Source organism: Patella vulgata, chromosome 1, assembly GCF_932274485.2.
Source record: "Patella vulgata chromosome 1, xgPatVulg1.2, whole genome shotgun sequence".
NCBI classification, from domain to species: domain Eukaryota; kingdom Metazoa; phylum Mollusca; class Gastropoda; family Patellidae; genus Patella; species Patella vulgata.
Window position 1 is genome coordinate 12,263,214 of NC_065879.2, and position 21,244 is coordinate 12,284,457.

Genomic DNA, 21,244 nt, shown 5'->3' on the forward strand with positions numbered 1-21,244 from the left:
CTTTTTGTACGTCATATTCTAAAATTGTTAGTTTTTGCCATACTACCAGTACAACTTATGGTCTGACATTAATGACGACATATATATACTTAAAACTAGAACAGGCATTATGCAAGAGCTAAATCTGTCTATTGCAGGTCTTTCTTGGGCGTGCATGAAATGTTATATTACCTAAATTATTAATTGGACATTAATTGATAATTTAAGGCCCCTTTAACATTGGGGCCTGGCTGCACCCCGCTCAATCCGGGCTTGGTGTAAATTGACTGTTGGATCCCGAAATACAATTAAAAGGTAGGTTGCCAGGCAACGAAATTGTCCACAGCACTTAGGGTTGTCGCAATTTATTCTTTTGTAGGTAGTGGGCGACATTTACAAGACAATTTCATACAGGTCATAATTTACGTTGTTTGGCGGTCCACAAGGTCCTATACAATTTGAAACAAGGGCATCTTAGTATAATTTACAGAAATTGCTGAAATTTGACAGGCTTTTTCGTTTCACTAATTCAAATATAGATCGAATGTACCTTTGTCGTTAAAACGTTCACAAGATCTACGAGGTGAAACAGGGACCATAACTCTATAAGTAAATAACAAACAGCTGAAATTCAATTGACTTCATCGGTTCAATAATCGGACGATAACTCCAGAAGAAATTTACGGAAATTATTGAAATTAAATAGGATTCTTCATCTCACTGATGTAACCAGCATATATAAAATTTCAAAACAATCGCATGAGCGTTCACAAGAAATTGTGGACGACGGACGGACGTACAGACATACAGACGTACGGACGGGAGCTACTGCAATATACGACCACATTTCTATGTGGGCGTATACAAATCTTGAAATATTAACCCGCGTCGTTTTCCCCAGATATTTGTGCGCAACTCCGATACTTTTTGGTATACGGGAAGTTAATCTAATGATAAACTAAGTACAGTTACTGCTTAACAGTAGGACATTAAACCCCATTTCATTTCATTTCAGTTACTGCTTATCTGTTTTCAGACAGCCAAAAAGGGACACGAGCCTTTCAGCCCCGATTGGAAAAACATAACATGACATAAAATTCATTTTCGTATCAACTGGAAAATATAATGGCCCTAATCCGATGAGAAAAATAGTGAATAGTGAATCAAGCTGGTTTTGTTTTCTCTTCATTTCACGTATTCTTCCCCGTGATAGGGGTCAACGAAACCCTGAAACTTTTCTTTCGGGGCTAAATGCGGAAATTTGATTATAGAAGGTTTTAAACAGCAAACTTTTTAAAATCGAAATCAGAGAAAATTGGATACAGCCACAATCAGTCGATCACCAGTAGCGTTAACCCAGTGGTTCTCAACTTTTCGTCTTTTGTTTGCCAGCGGCACACCTTGGAACACCTGGCTAGATATATATGAAAAATATTTAAATTTTGCAAAATAAAAAACATGGTAAGTCAGACGGCATACAGCCGTAGACAGAGACTAGTCATAGACACATAGAATGACTCAAACTAAATAAAGAAAAACACAGCATATTAGTAGACACCAGTGAGTACTCAATTGGGATCACGTGTTTTTTCGCATTATCTAATTTCGCGGCACACTGGTTGAGAATCACTGCGTTAACCCGTTTCCTACCCCACTGAGCTTGAGAGCCAACAGTCAAGGAGGACGGATAGATGGTTCACGTACCTTAAGCGCGATTGGGTTTTAGTATCGCTAAATCCGTTTGTAAAAAGGGGGGGGGGAGAAAAGTGGGTGAAATGTAGGCATTAGGACAAAGGAAATATGGCAACGACGCTGCATTTCCATGAGTATTTGGGGTAAATCTTTTGAAAGTCGAGGGCACTTTTTCAGAAATGAAAACTTTTAGAAGAGAGACCCCTTTTCGGAAGGGAGGTCCGGTAGTCACCATATACAAATCTCATTGGACTCAAGCGTCATCAACCATATCCGCCCCTGACATCAAGACACAATCTGTTTCACAGAAAATTAAGAGTCTAGTAATATCTCTGTCAAAGATGACTGCCTTCACACGTGCCATCACAGCACTCGGCGTCAATCATTGGCTGAATGGCGCGTGGATTGTTTACATAAGATATTACTGCTTCGGGCGGAATGCTGCCTTTTAGTCATTTTAATACCCATTTAAACTAAATAGGAACTACTTTTTACCTACAAATACGTCAAACGCCTTTATTTATTTTTCCAATACATAAAAAATGCTTTAGAATTTAATTTGTTGCAGGAAAAAAGTTAATATTTCTGGCTCATTAAGTCGCATCGATGTCATCCTTATCAGTAATTGTAGTGGCCTAGCGAAAATTCACTGCTGATCAGTGTGATCAAGACATCCAAAGCAGATGGTGCAAGAGTCTAAATAATCGAGTAGCAATGGAAACCCCCTTTCTAATTATAGCCGCTTTAAAATTCTCCAATATCGGACGTCGCAGTTATATGGTTAGCCAAACACCCGTTCAGTCTGGATAAAAACATATAATAAGCGTTATATATAGAACTCTATGAATGAAACGCAATTAGTTCTAGTTTTAAAAAAAATAATAATAAATAAATAAATAAATGAAAAAATAAAAAAAGAAAAATTTATTTTCGCTGTTAGATGATTGGCTGGAGAATAGGTCTGAAATGAAATATGAAAAACTGTCATGATTTATCATTTGGAAGAAATTAATTTTAGACCTGGCCGGTGCCTTTTTATTTTTTATTAAATTTCCACTTCAACCTAGGCCGATTTGTTTTCCCATTGAGCGCTAGGGATATAATAAATACCACAATTGGCCTTCCAAAATGATCAAAATAGGGCCTATATATATATATATATATATATATATAGGCCTACTTTGTTCAATGAAATAGCAAAAAACAAACAATCCCCCTCCCTTTTTGTCATATTCTAAAATTGTTAGTTTTTGCCATACCAGTACAACTTGTAGTCTGACATTAATGACGACACACGTGATCAATTAAATATACCCGGTACTTAAAGTAGCTAAGTCTCTAACTCAATATCATCCAAAATCTTCAACATTGAAAACACGATTTATTTATCAAATTAAATCAACATTGATAATCTGATCTTACCGGAAAAAGATGGGCTTTTGATATCCAATATTTAAGACAAAATAAACATTTTAACATTGGTACACGAATCGTGTACCATAATGCGCTTCAGCCCCAGTTGTAACAAGAGACTCGAGGGACGAGGCTAGACACATTGCACCAAATCAAACGGCGTATGTAGACAGGAATAACCAGACGCTAGAAATTTGCACTCGATTGAGACTGCTGGCTTATTTCGCCGAACATAACTGATTTGAAATTGGAGTAAAAACGGAAACCATTGAATGTAAATCAATTTATATACATTCATATTACAGTATTATATGCGCTGCGGCCCACTTTTGTCAATTTCTAGGTCCCAAATGTTAGCGATTTACCTCCTTTAAACAGGCATTATGCAAAAGTTAAATCTGCCCATTGCCTGCCTGTACCCCGCTTAATCCGGGCTTGGTGAAAATGGACTGTTGGATCCCGAAAAATACAAATTGCTGAAATTCGATAGGCTTTTTCGTTTCACTAATTCAAATAATGCATATAAATTTCATATAGATCGAATGAACCTTTGTCGTTAAAACGTTCACAAGATCCACGAAGTGAAACAGGGACGATAACTTTACAAGTAATTAACAAACAGCTGAAATTCAATTGACTTCATCGGTACACTAATCGGACGATAACATTTGTTGTTAGTGCGTTCACAAGTTTCAATAAAGTGAAACAAGGTCCATAACTCCAGAAGAAATGTACGAAAATTATTGAAATTAAATAGCCTAGGGTTCTTCATCTCACTGATTTTACGGCATATATTAATTTCAAAACAATCACATGAGCGTTCACAAGAAATTGTGGACGACGGACGGACGGACGTACGGACGGAAGCGACTGCAATATACGACCACATTTTTATGTGGGCGTATAAAAATCTTGAAATATTAATCCGCGTCGTTTTCTTCAGATATAATTTGTGCGCAACTCCGATACTTTTTGGTATACGGGAAGTTAATCTAATGATAAACTAGTACAGTTGTTAAACCCCATTTCATTTCATTTCATTTCAGTTACTGCTTATCTGTTTTCAGACGGCCCAGAAGGGACATGAGCCTTTCAGCCCCGATTGGAAAAACATATAACATGACATAAAATTCATTTTCGTATTCACTGGAAAATATAATGGCGCCAATCCGATGAGAAAAATAGTGAATAGTGAATCAAGCTGGTTTCGTTTTCTCGTCATGTCACGTATTCCTCCCCGCGATGGGGTTCAATGAAACCAGTTGGTCCGAGTGCCCAGGGCTACACTCCGTCCCTGAAAATTTTATTACGGGGCTAAATGCGGAATTTTGATTATAAATGATTGTAAACTGCAAACTTTTTAAAATCGAAATCAGAGAAAATTGGATACCAGCCACAATCAGTCGATCACCAGTAGAGTTAACCCAGTGGTTCTCAACTTTTGTTTGCCAGCGGCACACCTTGGAGTACACCTGGCTAGATATATATGAAAAATATTTAAATTTTGCAAAATAAAAAATCATGGTAAGTCAGACGGCATACAGCCGTAGACAGAGACAAGTCATAGACACATAGAATGACTCAAATTAAATAAAGAAAAACACAGCATATTAGTAGACACCAGTGAGTACTCTATTGGGATCACGTGGTTTTTCGCATTTTCTAATTTCGCGGCACACTGGTTGAGAATCACTGCGTTAACCTGTTTCCTACCCCACCGAGCTTGAGAGCCAACAAGCAAGGAGGACGGATAGATGGTTCACGTACCTTGAGCGCGATTGGGTTTTAGTTTCGCTAAATCCGTTTGTAAAAAGGGGGGGGGGGGCAGCAAGAAAAGTGGATGCAATGTTGGCATTAGGACAATGGAAATATCGCAACGACGCTGCATTTCCATGAGTATTTGGGGTAAATGTTTTGAAAATCGAGGGCACTTTATCAGAAATGAAATCATTTAGAAGAGAGATATTACCTCGACGCTGCATTTGCATGAGTATTTGAGGTAAAGTGGGGGGGGGGGGTGCTGCTGATGGGGCTGCAGCCAGGGGTCCCAATATTAAAGGGCCCCCCAAATCTATACTAATATTTGTGACTGTCGTTTGTCTGTCTGTTCGGGGTTGGCGGCTACACTAGGGATAGCTCGGACCGGGGAGTAACATAGGCCAGGTGGCGTTAGTCTACCACTTCCGGTTTCGGGGTTATGACCCCCGAGCGAAGCCGGGCATTCTTCTAGTTAGTCTTAAGGAAAACAATTCAGCGTCCAGTCAAAATGTCCCTCATAGCGCAGTCGATGTTGAATGCCCAGTTGGTTCAGAAGAGTATAGGACGTTAAACCATATTAATATCATTGTTAATTTGTTATGTGTACACGTAATAATAATGTAGGGGTATATAGAATATGGATATATTCATCTTTCTAACTACGCTAATTATGTATTACGTTATGGTGAAAACATTTTCTTGAATTGGTTTAAACATACATTATGCAAGAGCTATATCTGCCTATTGCAGATCATCTTTTAGGCCTGAAATGTTATCTAAATTATTAATTAGACATTAATTAACTTATCCAGACCATAATCAACTCTCGATGTCATTGCTAGCCTGCGATATTTACTGGATTTGAATCCGATCTGCTGCTGATGATTAAATCCAAAAATGGATAATCGAGACTATGTTTTTTTATTGTACCGACTTTAGTAATGATGATCGAAGCTAGGCATAAAATTCAAACGCTAATTTCTTAGTTCAGAGTGGATCAATTTGACTGATATTTTCAGCAAATTCCCTTTACATAATTTAGATTGTAACTATTCCCCTTTAAAGCAGGCTTTTAGCATTACCCTCCTCGATCTTTCCACTCACACAAACATTCCTTCATGAGCGCTTGATAAAGATAACACGATAATGAACAATACAAGGTTAAAAAGTGATTTAATATTATTGTTTTGTTAGTCGGGTAATGAGGTCGGTATGTTGAGGATATTCTTTAATCATTTCTTCTCGTTTAGCGGCAGTCCAATCACGAAATTCAAACCCTGAAACGACAGATTAGAAATAATTAAATCATTAAAAAATATCGAAACTAATTATGTACAGAAACGATGTGTAAACCCCGGGATCACTACGTCATTAGGGATCAGGGTAGTTAACTCCGATAAGTTTTGGGCTGTAAGGAACGTGCTAAGAGTCAATTCATATCATATCTAATTGAGCAGTATGATTATGAATGAAGTCATGAAGATCAAAATCCCAAGCAAAACCCCGTGATTTTGTCCATTTTACAGGGGCTGCAAAATCTGAAAAGGGGGGGGGGGTCTAAACCCATGACACAAAACGCGTCATTGCGTCCCGTCACTTACCTCAGCGAGCCGCGGTGGCTCAGTGAGTAGGGCGCTGGATTGAATCCGGTGTTCCCCGAGAGATTTCTCCGGGATGTCGTTTCCACTTGTCAGTGGCGCAGGAAGGAAGGCCCAACAACGACAGTGTCTGGTCGTTCGGATTGGACAAAAAACCGAGGTCCCATGTACACATTGGCGTGCACGTAAAGGAACCATTGGAAGATCGTTGGAATTCGATATAAGAGAAGAACGTAGCGCTGCTATCATAGCAGATATATATGGCGTACGAATGTCCGTCTTCATTATAGCCCAGTCGGTGCAGAAAAGTAGGATGTTAAACTCCATTTCATTGACTTAGCCCGTATAAACCCGCGAATATGTAGCTTGTTGTCTTATCGATAGTGACTATTATCCTGTACTCTATATTTAACACATATCCCCTCCCGAAAATCAGCGCACACGTAAGATTTGCAATGTAAATCAAAAGTTACTAAACCTGGAATAACTACAGCACTGAACAGAACGTAATCCCCCTCTACTATTTCAGCAGCATACCACGTATCATGGGGTATCAGCACTTGATAAACATGACTATCATTCTTTAATACATCGCCAAGCAAAACATGAGAATGGTTGCCTTTATCATCCAGTAGATGAACCTATAGAACAGAAAATGGGAGTGAAATGTTATTTGAATATATACTCTTCAAAGTAGGGGATATTGAAATGCAAATACCTATGCAGGTTGTGATATGATAAATAGTCATGGACACTTGACATGTTCTGAGAGTATGTTCACAAATGAAGAACTTTTCGCCCCAACAGAACCACTGAGCTACACATGCGACACGCAATAGCGCCATACATGTGGGAGGGGTTCATTGTCAAATTTGACACTTTAAGGAAGGGTTGATGAAAACTGCCGCGTGCTGGTTTATCTATCCATGTTTGCTTTCCTATCGGTTCTTGCATAAGATTTACTGTTTAGCGTATCTTTGCTTTAATTTGATCGGGAGACGTGTTTGTCGACCGACAACACTGCAAGAATTGGACGGTTGATTAGGAGCATGCCACGACGAATTGCTGAATGTCTGAGGATTGGGGGAGCATTTACTCATTATTAAGACAAAAATCAAAAACGTCCATTTTCACTTTTGAGGGTGTATCTCTTTGCGAGTGAAATGGGGTCGTCAGATAAGCCGCCCGTATGAACTGTTTATGTTCATGTGTAGGCAATTGGCTTGTTATTAACATACACTGGTTACCTCTAATAAAAACAGCAGTGCATTTCCACAGTTTGTATTGTTTCTAAATATCCCCTAATTTTTTTTAAGAGTATATGTCACACTAGCAGGATTCCGTTATTGTCCGGGGCCCAAATTCGTCCGAGGCCCAAATTCGATGGTCTAAATCATTCCCGTGGTCATGCTGGTTAATTTGATACCACATATGTGGGGGTGGAGATCGGCGACGAAGCTAGATGGGTGAACACACACACATACATCTTTGGTTTTATTTAATTAGATATCCGGTTTCCTCCCACTGTTAAAGACCCCGACACACAAGCCAATTATTGAAATAAAAATTGAACCATGTTTTTGTCCCGAAATGACTTAGTTTGTGTCGAGTGGACGTTAAACCGTGATTAGAGGGGCTTTTTTCAAGTCGATAACTGGTATTTAGAGTAAATACGACATGTGGTTTGAACCAATAATAACAGTACCTTTATGACCCCACCGGCATGCCAAAAATAAATCTCATCAGAAAGGACACGATGCCACGACACAAAATCTGGTGACGTCAACAAAGTATGGATACTGGATCCAACAGATCGGGGTCCGTCGTGTCTGAAACAGAAAATGGAGATAACTATTTTAAAGATGTATATACATTCTTCGAAATTCGTGTTCAAAATAGGTTGCCACCCACAAAAAACAAATTCAAACTATAGGAAATGTATTTGTTATGAGATATTCAGGAGAAGCTCTTTTTGCAATCTATAACTTTTTAACAGCAGCCATTATGCAATATGATCAAGAAACTGTCTGGAATGTTCTGGCTAATTTCCCATTGTGAGCGGTACAAAACGGGGAGCCTGACACGGAACAGGCGTCTCGTGGTTCGGGTGGTACAACAAGTTAACAACTCGAGGTGTCGTGTACACCTTGACGTCAACGCTTAAGATCCCTTGGCACCTGGAATTCGAAGGCAAAATTTCCCTCATAGCAAACTGCATGGCGTATGCTCGTCTTCATTGGTCAAAACATCGCCCAGTAATAAACAGTAATTGTATATTTCCAGATCAATTATTAAATGCCACGGAAACAATTCATTATCCGGTTTGGTGTAGAATAGGACGTTAAACCCCATTCCATTTCCTACTTTATACAACTCTATTTTCAAAAAGAAATGAAATGGGGTTTAACGAACTACTGTTCTACTCTTGTATTAGGCTAATAGAAATGGGCATAGGCCACGCAGTGTACTGAGAGGGAAATTTTGCTCAGACAGCTACGGCCTCCTCTTATTTCGAATTCCAATTGTCAAGGATTTTTTACGTCTACGCCAATGTGCATACGGAACATCGGTTTTTCGTCCCATCCGAACGACTATACGTTGTCCCTTGTCAGGCCCTCGTCCTACACTACTGACAAGGGGGGTCACGTCTGAAAAATCCCGATGAACATTCTCGGCCAACGCAGGGCTAGAACACGGGACCTCCAGGTTAGCGAGCCAGCGTCCTACTCACTGAGCCACCGTGACTCCCTATTTTCGAACAGAATATTGGGAATACAAAAAATTGAAGTAGATACAACTTACTGTGTTTTGTTAACAAAATTCATCTCTCGGTCTCCTTTCCATACTTGTCTAAATTGGTTTCCTTCTGGGTGTTGTTCTAATTGTAAAACTTTCTTTAACTTTTCCATTTGTTCTGCCGACATTTTAATTAAAATTAACTAGCTAGCTGCGAATAACTTGCAGGATTTGAACTGAAACACACAAACGAAATCTCTCAGTTTCACGCAGAGTTAACTGCGAAAAAAGTATCATTATTATTAGTGAAAAGGTAGAGGCAATTTGTTTGATTAAAACCGTAAAGCGTTCTTTAATCACGTTCTTTGTGACGTTAATTATTTTTTTTTAAAGGGAATTAAACTTATATTTGGATGTATTTTTCGTTTATGTATTGTAGATTTGGCTGATTGACAAATTATATGTAAAAAGAAAGAATAAATAGGGTTTAGCGTATGGGTCTTTAGCAGAGGGGGAAAATCGGCTGGACCGAGGGTTAACCCCTTTAGGCAGCCGACCCTACTCCTTGAAACGTACAAGAGAGGGATCGAAACACGACACGTCACATGAAAACAATAATTCGGTCATTTTGAAACAATCAATAAATATGGTAATTTGCTTTATTTATATGACTACGTGTGCAATTTGAGGTAAGTAGCAGAAATTTGCACGGGCAGGGGCATTTTCGCGCCTGTCAAATGTCCGGACAGGACATCGGTTAGAACGTTAAAGGAGCTAAATCGCTAATATTTTGGACCTAGAATTTGACACAAATGGGTCGCAACACATATAATAATGTAATATGAATTTATATAAACTGTTTTACATTCAATCGTATCCGTTTTACTGTGAATTGTCATCAGTTATGTTCGGCGAAATACGCCAGAAGTCTCAACCGCAAGTCAGTTTCTAGCGTCTGGTTCTTCGAGTCAACACCGATATTATTTATTGCGCATGCTCTCCAAATACGAATATGATATCACCGTTTGACATGACTTGTGGAATATGTCTAGCCTCATTCTTTGAGCACTTTGTTACAAATGGCGCTGAAATGCATTATGGTACACGATTCGGATACCAATGTTAAAATGTTTATTTTGTCTTAAATATTGGATATCAGAATTCCATCTTTTCCAGGTTAGATCACAACACCAATTTAAATTGCAAAAAAAATCGTGTTTTCAATGTCGAAGATTTTGGATGATATTGAGTTACGGACTTAGCTACTTTAAATATATTCATTTAATCATTTCACTTCTTTTCTTTGTAACGAGCGAATTTGTAAAGTTATAAAGTGTACAATAAAAATTTAACAGAAGAAGAAATGTGCGCAGTATTACAAAATATTTTCCGTTCTTAATGAAACTTACGGCCTTACGGGTAAAAAGACTCTGATAATAAAAAAAAAAAATAACTTCATGCATCACCAATTACTGCTGTTATGCTACAGGGCCTACATTCACAGAAAAGAAACAAAATTAAAGTTTGAAATTTATTATTTATTAATAAACTAGAATCAGGCCCTATTAATATTTAACAAATTTCTATTATGAAAATCAGACAATAAAACTGGAATTTGTATTATTGTATGATGAAACATTGCATTGTGTTTCGAATATCCATTACGGCTAAATCTATTTGTTAAGGCCAGCTCAATTTTTGTCAAGGTCGCTGGGTTGCAAATAAGGCTAGGGGCGAGATTGTAGGATAGGGTTAGGGTAAGCATTGGGGCAAGGTCCAGGGTTAGGGTTAGTATTAGGATGAGCGCTAGCCCTGTTTACATCTCGTGACATTATGACGAAAAATTGAGTTGGCTTATCATTTAGCACTAACCACCCGTTACAGTGTGTAAAGGGGAATAACTCCATTTAAAACCACTACCAACACGTTGCCTTATAATAAATTTTCCAGATCCAGAAAATGTGCAGTTTTCCAAAGTTACGAAAATAGCAAACCATTTTACACAACGGTTTGCCCATTTACAACTAAATCCCAATAACAAAACTATCTGGTTTAAATCATAAATATCAAAATATAAGTAGGAAGCGTAGAAGGACTGTTCGATCAATGAAGTGTTTTGAATGGTTAAATAAAAATAGCCGGCCAATTGGCTTTTAGATTACATGAACCGGTAACTGCTGAACCAAAAACACAAGACTCAAGAGACCAAAGCATCGAAAGACAAGGAACTCATGACAGGAGTCCATGCTCCATTAGAAAGAAACCTACCTGGTTACTGCAGTTCCAGGAATTGTGTGTTGCTCGTTTTAGTTGTGGTAAACGCAATATAATATCTTGCTATACAATGCCACGTTGTTCCCGCTTGGTCACTAAATGCAAACTACATAACATACCGGTACCGATAAGAATCTTTCAAATAAAATTGTGTCAAGTTGGGGCGTCAATAAATGGATTTATTTCCCCTTAATCACTCGATGCGAACCACTGAACTGCGAAACTTAATTATTTCCAGTATATTAAATTCTTTCATTAGATCTTATCAATACTTTTTTTGTTTAATTTTCCATGAATTTGATGCTGTTGGTAAAAATTTTATTTTGCATGCCAGTTGCGTTTTTAGTGTTATTACACAGCTAGATGTATTTAATAATACTCCACTTTATCTAAATTCCTATTTTATTGAAAAATCTCTTGTTTCAAAAACTGATATCTTGCTCTGTTCACAGACAAGTAAATCATCCTTCCCTTCCAAAATGCAAAAGGGAATCCATGAAACATGCTTTTCATTATTCTATAAGTATTATATAATTTGGAACAATATATAGCTTTTTGATGTAAAAATGTTGAAAAGATATTACATGTAAATATATTTTGTAGTTTCGGAGGGAGATTAATTTTTGCGAACTAAATATAAGTTGCCTCATTAAATAAATTTTGTATTATTTTTATTATAAATATTAATGTCAGCAAGAAATTTAGGGAGAGGGATAGAAATGAGGTTTAATCTCCACATCCTCCACTCAACACAAATATGGTATAATTTATTTTTCAATAATTGCTTGTGCATATAGGGTATTTAGCATATAGGGTATTTAGCATATAGGGTATTTAGCATTGGGAGTAAACCAGAAGACTGGAGACAACCCATGAGGTAACCCTATTCCTTGTTGCGTAAAATTGGGTTTATTAAGCCAACTAATTGATGAAATGACATACCTTATGAAATGGGGTTTAACGTCCTACTGTTCTGCTCCGACTGGGCTAATAAAGACAGGCATATACGCCATACAGTGTGCTATGAGTGTATTTTTGCCCAGACAGCATTACTAAGTCCTACTCTTATATCAAATTCCAACTTCCAAGGGATCTTTTAGGTGCACACCAATGTGTACATGGACCTCGGTTTTTCCTCCCATCCAAACAACTAGACAGCTGTCCTTGTCACCCCCTCCTGCACCACTGCTAAGGGGTTTTCTCCAGGTCCTCCTGTTTTTTCTCACTGCAAAAGACCCCAACGTACAGGCAAATTATTGAAATAAGATTGAAGCATGTGTTAGTCCCAAAATGACCTAGTTTGTGTCGAGTGAACGTTATACCCCATTTTTCTCTTTCTCTCTTTAACTAATTTCAGATACCAGTTTCATCGGTATATTTTATGCCTTTATTACTGAATTTATTTCGTCGTGGTTATAGTAAAATGGCCGAGAATTATGTGTCTGGAACTCACAGTATGGCCTTTATAACTGTACCAGATATGGAAGTAGCCAAACAATTATCACAGTAAGCCTGTCACTTATTCTCTATGCTTTATTGATTTCAGTGTTTATTTGTTTCTTATTTGTATTTTAGATTATTTATTTTATTTGTATTTAAGTTTTGAAACATATTTTGTAAAGATTACAACACTTGTGCAAAGGAAGTGGTTAGAACCATCCACTACTGGATCTTCAATAGAAGGCTTGATCACGCTTTAACTCTGTATATCTTATCAAGCCCTTCACACAATACCCTGCATATTTCAGTACTAATTTCGATTGGCCAACGACCCAACCGAGAGCCTTTCAGATTCCTTGATCCCCCCCTGAATACCAAGTCTTGCGCTTTCCTGCTAAAATGTTTACCTGTGAAAATCGAGATGCAAAGTTCAAAGAGAGAGAAATGGGGTTTAACGTCCACTCGACACAAACTAGGTCATTTCGGGACTAACATATGGTTTAATTTTATTTACATAATCAATGACATTGTTAAATATATATATATAGAGAGAAATGGGGTTTAGCGTCCACTCGACACAAACTAGGTCATTTCGGATAGCAACGCATATTGTAATATGAATAAATATAAACTGATTTACATTCAATCGTTTCCGTTTTTACTGTAATTTCTAATCAGTTATGTTCTGCGAAATACGGATAGAGTCTGAATTGAATGGCAGTCTTTGGTGCCTGGTTATTCAGGTCGACACCGATAGTATTCTCCTACATTGGGATATGGTTAGCCTCATTCGTCGAATCGCTTCATACAACTGGTTCTCGAAAGCATCCAGTCTCCACCAGTAGTATTCTCTTGTGGGGTATGTTTAGCCTCGTTCATGGAGTCGCTTCATTACAAATGGCGCTCAAAAGCATTCTGACGCTTGATTTGTATGCCAATTTTAAAATTTTTATTTTGTTTTAAATATTGGAGCTTAGAAGTCCATCTTTTCACGGTATGCTAACAACATCAATGTTGATTTAAATTGACCTATCAGTGGTGTTTTCTATGTCGAAGACTGTGGATGATATTGAATTAAAGACTTGTCTCCTTTAAAAAAGAATGGAATGACAGGTATATATTTATATGTTTCAGTGGTATAGTAAAAGAGAAGTTAGCAGCCTGTGTTAATATTATACCTGGAATAACATCCGTGTAAGTTTTTTTTTTCTTTATCACAGATGATCTGGGGGATATTACGTCTGACTCCCTGGGAACATCTTCTAGCATCTTGCTACTTGTCACTACTCTTCTCTCCTCATGGAGGTGTTGGGGCACTCGGCAAGCCTCTGAAGATTCCGGTACCCCACATCTAGCCTCGGCAGTATGACGGTAAGTGATATGTACCTACGCCTATACAATTGCGATGCGGCACCAGTTTACTTATTAGGAAAACTTGACGCTTTTAGAAAGAAGTTCTCACCACTGCGTCATTCGAAGAGTTTGTAAAATTTTCAGTGCAAACTTGTCCTTGTCTAAAGAAAGAGAAAAACAGCTTCAGACTTTGAAATCTTTGTATGATAAAACATTCTTCAAAGGCGTCGTTATGGGCAATGCCGTTGGTAATCCGGGAACTTGAAAGTAGTTTCAATGGCGGACTTCGTTATGCAGCCGAGGCTAGATGTAGAGTACTGGAATCTGCTGAAGTTTGCCGAGTGGGTGTTGGGGCTCTAATGCAGATCTCAAGCTTGTATGAGTAGGATCCTCTGCCTAACCTGATGGGTTTAATATTAAAACATAATAAATTGATAAATACAGTTCAATTTATGCATTTTATGTGTAAAAACAATTGAAATTAAATTTTCAAAATTCACATCAACAATTCAGTTTCCGGAAATTTTTTGAAGTAAAAGCCCTGCTTTGGAACCCTGTTAGTTTTCCTCTTCAAAATCCCTATATTTGTGTCGTAGCATGCAGAGGAAATATGGTTTCTCCATACTCCTTACCGTGTTTCGTTTGATTAGTGCTAATCCCACTTAACACTTCTGTAAAGGAAGCAAATTTCAGTTCCAAATTATAACTGGTCAATAGTCCGAACAACAACCAATAGCTAACTGCGTAACAATATCATTACGCTTTAAACAGAGCTCCAAACTGGACCAAATATGTTTACATAACATTACATCATGACTCGCGGTTTTATTATGCCCAATTAATCAATGCATAGCAGAATATTGCAGAAAAACTAATTGCATGACATCGAGGCTATCAACACGGATACAATGTAAACAATACTGTATGTAGACGAACAAGACTTTCACCGTTTTTAATACCTTAAATCACTGTCCAAAGTTTTAGGGAAGACCCCAGATTAAACGGAGGACTGTCATGTTGCTGTACTTGGGATAGATTTGATTGAACGGGAAGAATAGACACACTCCCTCAAAAGCTCAAGTATCAGAAGCCAATCCAGCAATGGCCAGAGAGGTATTTCTCAGGCTATTGCTTCAGGAATATGGGTTTCTCCATCACTCAAATGTTTTGTTTAAATAAGGAAATAATAAAATATGAAAACAACAATGTTTGTATTACAGATATGAATGGGAGAATGAAATCAATGAAGATAAGGAATTACTTTTGGTAAGATTCATATATATTTAGATTCCTAATATTATGAAATTGAAATTTATCTGAAGTAGATTTTGTGGTGCAGTCAGAGGCCTTTAACTTGATAATGATTGTGTATGAAATACCATAGTTGCTAGAGTGGTCATTATTTTGCAAAAATTTGAAAAGTTAAGGGTCTACCCTCAATTTATGTCGGTTTTGATGAGAAAAATATAAATAAAATTTTTTTTTAGAGGGTGCAACCGTCTATCAAAGTTCAAACAAAACGTGACTTTTTGGCATTTTTTTTATTTTTATGGAAAAAGGTTATACATGAAAAGAATGATTGTTTCCTTGTTTATTAAAATGTGAACAAAATGAAAATAATATTCCACAGTTTTGCGGCAACAACCTCAAAAGTTGTCTCACTGAAATTATAAGGAAGTTTATTCCACAGTTTTGCGGCAACAACCTCAAAAGTTGTCTCACTGAAATTGACGAGATTCGCATTTTTCTCAATATGGAGCAAATTATCACTTGAAAACCGTAACTGTCGACAACAAATATTTACATATATTAGCAATGATTCTTAGATTAAGATAACTTATATTACAGATATTGTTTATGTAATTTTCCAAAGAAAAATTTGTATTAAAAATTACACCAATATTTCTGGCTGACTGAGAAGTAACAACACAGCTATTTCCTGCTTGTATCGATAGATCAAAGTTTGAGTTTTGTATCAATAGATCAAAGTTTGAGTTTAACTTTTTGCTATTAAAAAAGACCCACTAACCAAATATTCTGTCTTATCTGCATTAAGTTTCAAAAAATTGTTGTTCATCCAAATTTTTATGTCTGAAATACAAGTTTCAATATTCAGCTTTGAAAGTCACTTTTAATAGGTTTGAACGAAATGTACAATTATGTATCATCCGCATATAGATGAAATAATAATTCATGATGTCTAACTATGAGACCAAGTGGTTTAGTGTATAAGCTAAACAAGATCACTCCAAGGACGGACCCTTTGGGTACACCGGAAGTCACAACAAAAGGGCTAGAAGTAAGCATGTAGGAAAAAGATACAGTTTCTCAGAAAAATCTTGATTTCGCCAATTTTCGAACCTCTGTATAAAAAACTGGAATCACTTGTGTAGCTTTATAAATATTATTTTTGTTTTGTTCACATTCTAATTCACCAGGAAACATCATTTATTTTTATGTATAACCTTTTTCCATAAAAATAAAAAAAATGCCAAAAAGTCACATTTTTATTTATTTTTTTCTCATCAATTCCAACATAATTTTTGCAAAATAAGGACCATCCTAAAAAAAAACCAAGGCCACCTAAAAAAAATATTCTGAAAACATTTTCCCAGGAATTAATCTGAATAAATATTATATTTATAATATGTTTGTGTGTTTCTTAAAAATGCGAAAAATAGCCAGATTTTGACAAAATAAAAACAAAAAGAACAAAAACTTCCCTCCTGCATCAATTTTTTGAGAAGGATTGTCGGAAAACGAGAATATTATTTTTTTGTGATTGAGAAATTAAACACTTGTAAATTGGACACTTATTATCAAAATTAATCCGTCAGCTTTAAACTGGACACAAGTACAAATTAGATGATTTTTGGTGATTTTAAAGGATTTTTATGAATTTTTAAACAAAGATTTGATATTAAACGAATGTGAGAGAAATTAGTGCTAGATACACAAGATTAAATGATACCTGAGTTACAGTGTTACGATAATAAACAAAGTCTTGTATTTAAATCTTCTTATATCATGCCATCTAGAGTTGATTATGGTCTGGATAAGTTAATTAATGTCAAATAAATAATTTATATAACATTTCAGGCCTAAAGAAAGACCTGCAATAGGTAGATTTAGCTCTTGTATAATGTATGTTTAAGAAAATAAAATTAAAATTTCAATGGTAGATAATCTCCCTGCTTGGATTCAATTTACTCATCAAAAGATTTTATCCAAGTCTTACAGGCCTAGAGTATGCTTAATGTTTGGAACCATTTTTGGACAGATATTCTTTTTGAGAGGGGGGTTGGATGGCCGAATGGTTAGCACGTGCGAGCTGTATCATTAAGGCCCGTCATTGAGTCAACTGGTGTGGTTTTCGAATCCCAGGTTGTACGTGGCAAGGAGTAGGGTCGCCTCGCCTGTCCAACCTCATGGGTTTTCTCCGGGTCCTCCGGTTTCCTCGCACTGCTAAAGACCCCTACGTGCAAGCGAATTATTGAAATAAAATGAAAAAACATATGTTAGTCCCGAAATGACCTAGTTTGTGTCGAGTGGACGTTAAACCCCATTTCTCTCTCTCTCTCTCATTTGAGACTTTGGAACATGATAACTGTGATGAAACTCAGTTATATCAATTATGATCAGAGTTACTAACTGTGATATACTAATGTAATTAGCAAAGATTAAAAATAACTTAAATGTCAGCAGTTATATTTTAATGGCCCAGTCTGGAAGTCACAGATTCGGTCTTTGTAAATACTGAAAGAATGGAACCATTTTTGGACAGATATTCTTTTTTGAGACTTTGGAACACGATAACTGTGAAGAAACTCAATTATATCAAAAACTTGACTAAGTTGCTAACTGTGATATACTAGTGTAATTAACAAAGATTCAAAATAACTTAAATGACAGTTAGAAACATTAAGTTTGACCTGTTATATTTTAATGGCCCACTTAGTAGCGAGGGTGGAGCCAGTCTGGAAGTCGCAGATTGCGTCCTTGTAAATACTGAAAGAATGGAACCATTTTTAGATAGATATTCTTTTTTGAGACTTTGAAACACGAAAACTGTGATGAAATCAAGAGTATAGATCCATTATATCAATAACTTGACCAATTTAGCAAAGATTCAGAATAACTTAAATGACAGTTAGCAACATTAAGTTTGAATTGTTATATTTTAATGGCCCAGTTTGTAGCCTGGGTGAAGCCAGTCTGGAAGTCGCAGGTTTGCTCCTGGGGTTGGCTGAGAAAGTTCATCAGGTTTCTTTCCGGCATGGTTTGGCCTTGTCAGTGATGCTGGATGGCCTGACAAGGACATCTGTCTAGTCGTTCAGATGGAATGAAACAACAAGGCCCTGTATACACATTGGTGTTCACATAAAAGATACCTTGGCATTTGGAATTCGATATAAGACTAGGTCGTAATGCCACTATCTGGGCCAAGTTTCCCTCATAGCACACTTTATGGCATATGGCCATCTTCAATTTAATTAGCCCAGTCGGAGCAGAACAGTAGGACAGTAAACCTCATTTCATTTTTGTAGCCAGGTCCAGAAAGTTCCATTATTTGAAATTATTAAATGTTAAAATCTGGGTAAATTTCTCTCATAGCAAAATGCACAGTATATACCTGTATTCCATTAGTCTAGTTAAGGGGCAGAAAAGTAGGATGTTAAATCCCATTTCATTTCATTTCATTTTCTTTACAAATAAAGAACTATTACTATAGGTATATCATAAAATGCACAACTGTTGTCATTTTGTATGGTTTCTAAATTAAACATGCATTATGCAAGAGCAAAATCTGCTTATTACAAGTCTTTCTTTAGGCCTGAAATGTTATCTAAATCATCAAAAAGACATTAATTAACTTATCCAGACCATAATAAACTCTTGATGTCAAGGCTAGCCTTCGATGTTGGCTGGATTAGATTCCTATATGCCGCTAACGGCCATTGATAATTAAATAAAAAAAAGTGGATAATCGAGACTATGCTGTTTATATTTATGATTTTAGTAATGATGACCGAGACTATGCAAAAATTTCACCCGCTTCTTTCTCGGCTCATAGTGGATCATTTTGACTGAAATTTTCAGCAAATTACCTTTACACTATCTAGTTTTTAACTATTATAGCGAGAAATGCCATCTCTTTATCTTATCTCCCATAATATATCTTTAATATTTTTCAGATGGTTAAAACCCACACATCCAAAGTTGACTCTTTATCAGAATATGTCAGGCATGTATTAAATCTAACTCATCCATCAATAAACTCTTTACTCACCCTCAAATCATCAACTCATCCTTCCAGCAAATCTAACTCATCCATCAATAACCCCTTTACTCATCTTTCAATCAACTCTTTAATCATCCTTCAATCAACTCTTAACTCATCCCTCAATAACTCAGCCACAAATCAGCTCTAACTTATCCTTCAAACAACTATAACTCATCCCTCAATAACTCACCCATCATTTAGCTCTAACTCATCCATAAATCAGCTACAGCTAACTTTCCATAATCGACTCTAACTCATTCTTTGATCAACTCTAAGTCATCCATCGATTGACTCTAACTCATCTATCAATTGACTCTTAACTCATCCATCAATCAACCCTTTATTCATCTGTAATCAGCTTTAACTTATCCTTCCTGAAAGTCTACTCATCCATAAATCAGCAGTTTACTCATCTTTCAATGAACTCTAACCCATCCTTGAATCAAACCTAACTCCTTCTTCAAATCGTACTTATTCTTCTAAATGTAAATTGAATTATGTTGACAGCATTGAATTTGTTTGCAAAACATCTCATAAACCATATAAGATATCTTTATGAAACTTTGTATAAAGATCAACCTATTATAGTAGTAGTACCTTTTGCTAATTAATTTTTTTTCTTGATTAAATCAAGAATGAAAGTGGAGCAGCAAATAGTATCCTAATCCAGTAAATTTGCAGGCTAGCGATGCCATCAAGAGTTGATTATGTCTAATTAATAATTTAGATAACATTTCAGGCCTAAAGAAAGACCTGCAAATGGCAGATTTAGCTCTTGCATAATGTATGTTTAAGATAATTTACAATTTTTGTATATTTTTAAAGAAAGAATCATCCCTATGATGTGGCAGAAGTCATATCATCAAAGGTAAGTTTGATTAATAATTTTAAAACCGCTGATTTTCATTTTCAGAAAATATATAATTTTTCATGGCTTATTCCATGATAAAATGTACTCATATTCATTATGGAAAGGGCCTGGCATAAAGGGGATGGGACAAAAAAACAAGGTCCAATGTACATATTGACGTGCATGTAAAAGAACCCTTGACAGTTGGAATTCAATATAAGAATAGGCCATAGCTGTGCTGTCTAGGCAAAATTTTCCTCATAGCACTGGGTATGGAATATGCCCCAACATCTTTTAAGCTTTTAATTTCATGCTTATATTTTCTCCACCATCTTCCTATACTTTTATTGTCATGTTGTTTGGGTTTTTTTTTTTCAGATTGATAATGGAAATCCTCCATATTTGAAATGGATCTCTGATATTGTGATGTCATCGGATGCAAAGAAGATGAAAACCGAAGAATCGTGAAGGAATTTATACACTGGCAAGACAGTAACTTGTACATACCATATGGACTGATCTTGTGACTTAAATTCATGAATTTTATTGTTCCTTCTAAAGGTGCCTTTACTCTGGTTCACAATACATCATGCTGAATGCTTCTGGGCAAATGTGGCTATTTACTCATTGTCTCAATTATTCAAGTCTCTTGTTAAACTTGAATTCCTACTGATAGAGCAAGACATTTGACACTTGCTCCAACTGCGTCTGCTATTGCAAAGACATTTGACATCTGCGTCTGCTATTGGCTAAGACATTTGACGACTGCTCCAACTGTGTCTGCTTTTGGTTTTAACTTTATTGATATAAAATTTCATCATGTCTGTTGTTTTCTTTTTTGTAAATAAACATCTGTAGTACTACGGA

The 21,244-nt window shown here is 36.5% G+C and overlaps 2 protein-coding genes across 3 annotated transcripts; one reads left to right on the forward strand and one right to left on the reverse strand.

Moving 5' to 3' along the window:
• Window positions 1-5,991: 5,991 nt before the first annotated feature.
• LOC126808672 (uncharacterized) lies at window positions 5,992-11,591 on the reverse strand. The gene is made up of 5 exons (XM_050533597.2): window positions 11,445-11,591; window positions 9,243-9,412; window positions 8,146-8,269; window positions 6,919-7,081; window positions 5,992-6,119 (listed from the first exon to the last, which is right to left on the reverse strand). Exons 2-5 carry the CDS (start codon window positions 9,362-9,364, stop codon window positions 6,022-6,024), a joined length of 507 nt encoding a protein of 168 aa, XP_050389554.1. The 5' UTR covers window positions 9,365-9,412; window positions 11,445-11,591; the 3' UTR covers window positions 5,992-6,021.
• Window positions 11,328-21,244, forward strand: LOC126808674 (protein CutA homolog). Of its 2 annotated transcripts, XM_056101317.1 has the most exons (7): window positions 11,328-11,491; window positions 12,808-12,956; window positions 14,025-14,084; window positions 15,464-15,509; window positions 19,439-19,492; window positions 20,357-20,395; window positions 20,756-21,244. In XM_056101317.1, exons 1-7 carry the CDS (start codon window positions 11,408-11,410, stop codon window positions 20,843-20,845), a joined length of 522 nt encoding a protein of 173 aa, XP_055957292.1. In that variant the 5' UTR covers window positions 11,328-11,407; the 3' UTR covers window positions 20,846-21,244. The 2 variants fall into 2 exon arrangements, 1 of the variants encoding a protein (XP_055957292.1); XR_007674708.2 differs by lacking the exon at window positions 19,439-19,492 and having other exon boundaries at window positions 11,329-11,491; window positions 20,353-20,395.